A 9,065-nucleotide genomic window follows, 5' to 3' on the forward strand; every position below is an offset into this window, starting at 1 on the left:
ACCTGGAAGCGTCAGAGTTTGTGCCGTAAAGGTGACCTGATGGTGGTGTCGGTGAACTTGTGACTATAAGTTCATATTGACATCATATACTATGTTTATACTACCTCTATTAGGTAAGGGTCACATTGATTTTTTAATATTAATTATTATATCAAAATTTAATACAAATTAAAAAAAAATTTAAAAAATATTTTCATTAATATTTTATAATATTAAAGATATTTTATAAAAAAAAAAAATTAAAAATATAAAAATATTTTTAATATAATCTTATATACGGACGAAGGAGTAAATTATTCCATCATTCTCTTGAGGTTGGATTTTGGGTTCGACCCTGTGTGGGCGCTGTTTGGTGAAATTCCTGCTGAGTTGTGGGTGCGAGTGTGTTTGAGTTATTTAAAAAGAAAAAAGTTGTTTTATCATTCGCAAATTATCAGGACTTCGAAACCAGATCTGTGTCTCGTCTGCTTGTTCGTTTCTCGTCTCCTTTCCCGCAGTCATTCTTCCCTCCGATCTTCGACGCCAGACAGGGCTGCTTCGTTGTCGTGGTTGTCATCCTCTTACCGTTTTGTTTTTCTTGTGTTTCGTGGGAAGCCTTTGTAAGTTCACTTCTTACATTATTTTTGAATGAACTGCTGTTATCAAATTTCCAATGCCTACTGCTATGGTAATTAGGGTTTGAGTTTCACAATGTTTGATGTTAACTAGGTGATTCGAAGGGTTGAAGTCAATTGGTTCAATATTTGTTGAATACGTTCATTCTTTTACGGATTGGTGGTTTTATTTTGTGTTTCTTTTGTTGAAATTGGTTTAGGTGCTTACTGCATTAGTTCTAACGTTATACTTTTGTGTTATTAAAAAATGTTATGGCATCTATCGATTTGTGAGGTGAGTTATTGGAACTTTTCATATCAGTAAATGTGGTGCTTTAATATGATTAAGCGAAAAAATTATATTCTATATGTTCGCCAGAACCTGCGGGTAGCTAATGGATGCCAAGATCCGGCTGGATGTACAGGGTAGCAGCCCAAAAGAAAATAAACCAAATATGTCTGAAGTGGGGAGCCTGAATGAACTTGTGGGTGAAATTTTTGTACAAGTTGATCAGGTAGAATGCTCTATTTTCTGAGATCTTTTCCAAATTGTTTTTATTGGAATCATGTGTATTGGTTATAAACTTCCTTTTGTTTTCTTTTTGTTGGAATCAGGCCTTGTGGATTTATGTAGCTTATCTTGTCTACTTAGAGTAGTAGATGAATTTAATTTAGAAAGTAAACTTTTAGCTTGTTTAACCTCCAATCTACTTAAAAATTTTAAGCAAAGATAAAAGAAAATATAATTTTCTAAACATCTTTGGGATTGATTGCCAAATGGTAATATTTGGAATGCATTCGAATTTAGAATTCTGTTAATGAATTAGATACCTATATGGCTGTGCAAGTTCCACTTTTATAAAGCAATTTTACATCGCATTGTTTTGGGGCATATTTTGACAAACAGACTATATTCTCACAAAACATGTAAATTGTGTTTGTTTGTGGGTTTTAGTTTTTTAGTTTGGATTTTCGAATAGTAAAAAGTTGAATTTGAATAGTTGTTTGATGCGATATAAATCAAGGTTGATCTGATACTTTTGAATGTAAAATAAATTTGTAGTATAATATAAAAGGGGAAAAGTAATTGTTTGATGTGATATTTTTAGAGGGAAAAAAGAATTTGAATAGTAAAAATTTGTTGTAAAAGAACACAACCGTAAATTCTTTTTGGTCTTTACCTACTGAGATTTGATCTTAATATGTATATACATATATCAAATAATCAACACTACTTAATTTGCATTCTTATTTACATTCCAATCCAATTATACTAAATGTACACCAAATATTTTGTATAATGCAACAATAATCTAATCAACATTATGCAATAGATATAAATTCGCAAGATAAAAATATCAAACTTTTATGAGTGAAATGCGAAGATATATGCTTGTGATCTTATTGATGATTTTACATGTGCTAATTGGGAAATGTGATTTTTATTTATGATCAATAATTATTAAATAATCATGTATGTCATGAGTGTGTGCAGCTCGAGCAAAAACTCAATGAGGTTGAACAGTTTTACTCCAATTCAAATACGAAGCATCTAAATCCAAAAGGTGCTTCTTCTACGAAAGATAAAGATAAGGAAACCTCCACTGTAAATTTTAAGAAGAGGCAGCAAGAGGCTGCTCGTAGGGAGGCTGCTGCTGCCAAGAGAATGCAAGAGCTTAAGCGCCAGTTTGGAACAATCTTACGTCAGGTAACCATTGTCTTGCTTGCAGACATAGTTTGAGTGAGTTTTGAGTTGGATAATTATGGATTTTATTTTTCTGCTTTATTGGTTATGCTATCTTTCTTTTCGTATTCTTGCACTTTGTATATTTTTTATAGACCAAGGTTGTCTATTTGGTCAGCTTCTCATTTTATATATTTTGGCCTTAGAAACCCAGTTAATTCTGTTAGTTGCTATTAGTTAGGTAATGTTTTGGAAAATTGAGTGAGCACTGGAAGGACATAACAAGAAACAATGTCTACATTGGACATTGGTGGCAAAAAGAAGTCCCTCCAAAGTAAAAAAGTTGTAACATAAGCCAGTGTGACAAAGAATAATATTCTCTAAAATTACTATGTGAAAGGGGAAAAAACCTTGCAGGAATCAGGACATAGTATCAGTGGCCTAAAATTCTAATAGGGAAAAATTTGAACAGTCGGAAATAATGGATGCCTGTGTTACTGCCAGCTTTCTCACATGGGCAGAATAAGTTCAAGCCATAGTAGCTCACAGGTGGCTCTTTTATTGTGTAGGAAATGTAAAGCTCATTTTCCCCTATAAAAGGTATAATATACTAATAATTTTATTTTAAAAAACCTACGTTAATTCTGACTTCAAATATTAGTAGCATATTAGTATTATATTTCTAAAGGAATTAACACTCTGTCAAGTGGGATCCTTGTGAGGCAAGAAATTGTTCAGCTTCTAGTAGAGAACAAATCAAGTTTTCTGACATGGTTATCATGTTCTAAACAAGATTGCTTGATGAAGAGCATTCCATAAACTATGCGCGAGAAACACCGCCACACTCAATAGTGGCAATGCACAAAAGTCAACAAAATCAAAGAAGACATATATAACCTAGCAGTTGTGGCACAAAAGTCCTAACCACTAGAAAGGTTGTGTGAAGGAGAGAAACTGCACCTTGAATAGTATTTTAGAGCAAAAGTATGAATAATATCAGGGACTGATATTCCCAGGGTGGTTAGATTATATGATTTTAGGATAGGGAGGAAAGCATTCCACTTTAGAAGGAATCAAGGAAACTATTTAGTTGGTGGTATTGGTCTTTGGTTTTTGCTCTTTAGGGTTTTAAGATCTAAGTGGCCTTCATTTTCTGCCCATGAAGGCATAAAAGTCATTTCCCAGTAGACACAACACAAGCAATGGTTCATCCGAAAATTTCACGCTAAGGAACACCAAATTTTCATCAAATTTGCTCATTGGTGCATCTTTTTTGCTCGAATTGAGATGGCTTAGATTCCTTGGATCAAGTACTTAGATTGCAAAAGCAAATGAAACTTGATGGACATAATTCAAAAATAAAACATTTAGAAAAATTGGAGAAAATCAATGAAATTAAAATGGAAGGAAACAGAAAACGATAGGGGATGGTGTGGGTTCAGGCCTTCATACTGTTTGAAGGTTTCCGATGGATACTGCAGTCCATAGAAACCATGCAACGAATCAGAGCTGTGAGTTGCTAATCTCTCTCATCTTAGGCCTAGAACCATTGGGGGGATGATCCAAATTCCAAACAATGACCCGATGGATATTACCAGTCCTTAGAAACCATGCAATGAATCAGAGTTGTGAGTCGCCAATCTAACTCACCTTAGGCCTAGAACCATTGGGTGGATGATCCAAACAATGACCTGATTTTGAGTTGTCACAAGAATAGTCGTCATACCTGCTTAAAGAAGATGGAAGAACTTTCAGTTTGTTATATTCATTGAAGTCTTGCTTAGACGTGCTTGAAATCCCTGTTTACGGGCATGGGACTATTTATAAACTGCGAATTGCACATAACTCGTTAGCTAGAAATGAATGTGATGGAAATTACAATTGAGTCCACCAAGGGTGTGTTTGTTTGGAGGATTAATTTTAAATACACTATTCATCCCATTTTTTCTTCTAAAAAACATCAAATCAAACACTTATTTTTCATTTTTTATATTATACTAAAAATCAATTTTATATTTTCAAAACATCACATCAACACCTATTTATATCACATCATACACCTATTCAAATTCAAAATTTTTACTATTCAAATCCTAACCCCCAAACAAACACACCCTAATTTGCCACATATTCCATACTATCAATCTCCAAAGGTGTTTGTGACCAAAAATCACTCACAGACCCATTAGAATTAAATAACCACCTCCCGAAATACTCCTGAAAACTCGTCCCCAATACTTGGTGAACTTCTTTCTCAAACAATGCACTATAACTTGATGAAAGTTCAGCACTGCCCCATTCTTGCATCTCCAAAATTATGGAAGTGTTTGGGAACTCTCTAACCTGCTGGAAATAAGCTTGAGTTTGGCTGACAGGCATTTTTGCTACACATCTTCATTGCTGATTTTGTTCTTTGTATCACGTGGCCTGCATTTGAGCATTGGATGGGTTGGTAGATGAGTGAGAGGTCCTCGGAATTATGGCACTTGTGGCATGTCTATACCTTGTTAGAAATAAAAAGTTTGTGTCTTTCCCATAAAATTAATAAAAGAGTATCCTATTCATAACGCATTAGTAAAATTGTGAATTAGAAACAAAATTAATAATTTAAACCTACCTTCTGATTCACATATAAATGACAAAATATTGTACCGAATCTAAATATATTAATAAATAATATGAAGTATACAATTCTAAAAGTAACTTGTAAACACTTATCTTTATTTCACTCTTGTCAGATGACTCAACACAAATGGGCAGGACCCTTTATGCAGCCTGTGGATGTTGTGGGACTTGGTCTACATGATTATTATGAGGTAAGCTGCGGACTTTGTATATTTGTGATCAACCAGTGTATTTATATACACTGTGGTCCCTCCGGATCAGTTTGATGGCCCAAATAAACGAAGAAGCTTCTGATAGATTATTAATATTTTTGCCCAATCAAATTGGTCATTTGAAACTGTAAACAACTAAACATAATGGCTACAACACTTTAAGTTTTCTAGGCAGACCCTACACTTTCATTTCCATTAGTTGTTTCATATGAATGTATAATTAATCATTAACATTAGGTTATTGAGAAGCCCATGGACTTCAGTACTATCAAAAGCAAAATGGAGGCCAAGGATGAGACTGGGTATAAAAATGTCCGAGAGATGTGCGCTGATGTAAGGCTGGTATTTAAGAATGCAATGAAGTATAACAAAGAAAAAGATGATGTCCATGTTATGGCCAAGAGTTTGTTGGATAAGTTTGAGACAAAATGGCTTCAGCTTTTACCAAAAGTTGATGAAGAGGTATTAGTTAGTTTCCGTACTTTATAGATAAGCTCGGAATCAATATTTTTACGTTCATGAAAATTCCAATGTTCTTGATGCTCAAAGCTATCATTGATACTTCAAATTTAAATTGCCAGTTGATACTCTATTGGGATTTATTGTGTAATATATATAATATTATCAATATTGTTGTTTTATTGGGAATAAACATCTTGTAAACTATTTTCTTTCCTTGAAGGAAAAAAGGCGGAAAGAAGAAGAAGCTGAGATGCAACTAGATATGCAGCTTGCTCAGGAGGTTGCTCATGCCAAAATGGCCAAAGATTTGAGTATCGAGGTATTTTTTTAGGCTCTCTTCCCCAACCCACTTTCCCTTCCCTCATAGCTAAGGAAATTATTCTTGTGAGTTGTTGATGGGTCATATAATTGTCTTGCCTCTAGTCCTATGCTAAGATAGCCTTGGAAATGATATAACATCCTATCAATCGTTTCTTAGCTTGAGAAAGTCGAGAGAAATCTGGAAGAACTCAAGGATAGTGTACTTCAGAAGTGCAGGTGTGTTATCCCTCTATCCATGCTCTACATATTCTATTCTTTTTTAAATGAGTTCACGACCCTTTACAGTTTTGGTCTTTGTTTGGCATTAATTGGCTCAATTATTTCAGTAGCAAAGCTGGGTATGTTCAGTACAGCCTGTGTATGTTTTATCAATTGTGTTGTATATTCACAATTTTAGGTAGATGAATCAAAATCCTAGTAGGTTCTCTCACTGGTATCTATGTTCAAATTTGGGAATTAGTCAATTAAGACCTCGCTGTCAATGTGTTTGGGTTTTAATGTCTAAGATGCATATCGGTAGTGGTTATTTTGATTTTGATGTGTAATTTTCACCTCGGTGTAGGAAAATCTCAACAGAAGAGAAGAAACAACTCGGGAGTGCCATCACCAAGCTCTCACCTGAAGACATTAACAAGGCCCTCGACATCATCGCCCAGGCGAATCCCACATTTCAAGCAGCAGATGATACTGTAGAAGTTGACATTGACGCTCAGGTTTTCAAACACTAAATATATTTTTATCTGATGCATAACTAATTCATTAAGTCGTCTACTGATAAATAAACCTAGTACTGATGCACATGACCCTTGCAGAGTGAATCAACGTTGTGGAAGTTGAAGTTCTTCGTGAAAGACACATTGCAAGCACAGATGAAAAGTTGTCAAAGCACCGGAGGGAATGATAATAACCAAAACAAGAGAAAACGAGAGACAGCATCGGATGTTGCAGCAAAGTCAAGTTCACAGAAGAAGAGCAAGAAGCCTCTGGGTGGACAGTAGCTGCTTGTAGCAAAATGTGTTGTGTAAATGAGATAGTTGTGTTGTGTACACTTTGTATAGGTTGGGTGATGTTAGGTTGATTGTCTCAAGGAGGCAATGCTGCTGCTGCTGCTGCTGCTACTTTTCTACTTGACGTAACAACGCCGCCTGGCCCCTGGTCTCGTTCCATTTTTATTTGGAGTAAAAAGATTTTGAATAATTTTCTCAGATTCGTTTATTCATTTGTCTCACATATCTATCGTGAAGGTAATCATGCATTGGATTACTTAGCTAATCAGGTGTGCATCATCGGGTTAACTAGAACGTTGACTCTTTCAGATTTTTCGAGACTCCTTCGAGGTATTATTTTTGTTGATGCCGATTATTTTTCTTAGTTTTGATTTTTTGCTTTGGTTTAGATTTGTATCTTGGTACTTAAGTTTTTGTTTATACTATTGTACAACTGGTATGACTTGGGTATTATTGTTAGCTGAGTCCTTTTGTCGCTGCAGCCGATTCAGTTAGCTCGGTCTTTTAGTATATGAACTTTACTTTCCCAATGATGATATGTATAGGTTGGAGGTCCCACTTAAGACTGATTTCTTTTAAATATATATATATATATTTTTCATAATACACCATATGTAGATTATTATCTAAATTATAACTGAAAATAATTTTCTTTTGGATTCATGTAACTAGATTTAGTTAAGTGACTTATAAGTATTATAAGATAATGAAAATTTAATTGAATCTAGTTAGATAAATCCAAAAATGCTCGTGAAAGCAGTCATTCATATGTAATTTGACTTAGAAAATATAATAAAAAGATACGTGACAATCTAATTAATTGATTCATCAGTTGTGGATGTCGAAGAGAACGGCTCGTAGGATAGTGAAATATGTATCTAGAAATAGATCATTAGCTCAATAATCAATTATTAGTGTAGCTCTTCAGAATATGTATAGATCAAATAATCACAAAAATTACGAGGTAATATTTCTCGTGTTCTCTCTCATGCAATATTCTAACATACAAAGTGTATATATATTGCATTCAACCTTATCCACTTGACGGGCATTTTCTTCGAATGTCATATTCTTTGTACAAACAATTAGGGTTAACTTTAAAGTTCTTTTAGTAGGGCTCTTGAAAAAAAAAAGTGCACATTGTTGACATGAGTAGTCTATTCGATCCACTTAATCGCTATTCAATATCGGATGACCTAGCACCGGCCTAACTACAGAGGTATTACATCATCCCCACTTTAGACTGCAACGTTCCCATTGCACCCTAAGGATCTATCAACTGCTAGGCCCTTCAACAGTCTGGTCAACGATTGTGGGCTATTGCAGGTTAGGCATAGTACAAATTGTGACACCCCAACTCGCAAGCCACGTAAAGTCAGGCGTGTCGGGATTAGATTGGCCCCATAGGTCAATACGAGTCATTTCGGCGCGCTTCTATCCTCACTCATGCGCACGCTGTGAGACTTTCCAAAGGGTCACCAATCCTCAAATTACTTTAGAGCAAACAAGTTTAACTCTAGAGTTCTTTCAGTAGGGCTTTCGAAAATGAATGTGCTCATTGTTGATATGAGTACTCTATTCAATCAAGGGCAACACTCGCATACGCCATGAGGATCTTTACCACCGCAACCCCATTATCAATCGCACCCACCACAACATCAACAGTTCCTATACCCTCATCCTCAACATCTACAACATCAACAAAATCCCTAGCCGCCCTGGAGGAGATATGCAGAAGTACATGCAGGATAGCATACAATTCCAACAAAACACAACCGCCATAATAAAGCTATTGGAAAAAAAATTGGGCCAGATTGTAGAGCAACTGCACGTGAAAACACCAAGCCAGTTGTCCAGCACTATGGACAAAAATCCAAAATAGGCAAAGGCGATTGAAACGCAAAGCAGAAAAAAAAAAAAAAAAAAATTCTTTGATCCATACCAAGGTAAAATTTTTTCCTCTACTTCTAATATCATAATGCAATCTTCTGCTGCAGGGACGAATATCACACATACGGAGGATAGACCAGAAAGAGAAAAAAGACAAGATAAAAACTCTACAAATACTTTCAGAAACAAACTCACAAATTCTGTACCCCTAACCACTAAAGCAAAAGGAAACATATAAGCAATTTATTAAATTTTCTAAAATATTTCAACA

At 35.0% G+C, this 9,065-nt stretch overlaps 1 protein-coding gene across 1 annotated transcript; it reads left to right on the forward strand.

Moving 5' to 3' along the window:
* The first annotated feature begins 338 nt into the window (after positions 1 to 338).
* On the forward strand, positions 339 to 7,237 carry LOC127239946 (transcription factor GTE6-like). Its single transcript, XM_051258334.1, has 9 exons — positions 339 to 599; positions 973 to 1,108; positions 2,089 to 2,301; positions 5,016 to 5,093; positions 5,352 to 5,576; positions 5,797 to 5,895; positions 6,055 to 6,113; positions 6,460 to 6,610; positions 6,710 to 7,237. Exons 2-9 carry the CDS (start codon positions 989 to 991, stop codon positions 6,893 to 6,895), a joined length of 1,131 nt encoding a protein of 376 aa, XP_051114291.1. The 5' UTR covers positions 339 to 599; positions 973 to 988; the 3' UTR covers positions 6,896 to 7,237.
* The last annotated feature ends 1,828 nt before the right edge of the window (positions 7,238 to 9,065 follow it).

Source organism: Andrographis paniculata, unplaced genomic scaffold (genome assembly GCF_009805555.1).
Source record: "Andrographis paniculata isolate CXL003 unplaced genomic scaffold, ASM980555v1 Contig78END, whole genome shotgun sequence".
Lineage (NCBI taxonomy): Eukaryota > Viridiplantae > Streptophyta > Magnoliopsida > Lamiales > Acanthaceae > Andrographis > Andrographis paniculata.

What these genes read in the sequence shown, in the direction of transcription:
- LOC127239946 (XM_051258334.1), top strand. Translation starts at nt 989, where the DNA reads ATGGATGCCAAGATCCGGCTGGATGTACAGGGTAGCAGCCCAAAAGAA. An exon ending in TACCAAAAGTTGATGAAGAG is followed by an intron (nt 5,577 to 5,796) that starts GTATTAGTTAGT and finishes CTTTCCTTGAAG; the next exon opens with GAAAAAAGGCGGAAAGAAGA. An exon ending in AAGTTGACATTGACGCTCAG is followed by an intron (nt 6,611 to 6,709) that starts GTTTTCAAACAC and finishes TGACCCTTGCAG; the next exon opens with AGTGAATCAACGTTGTGGAA.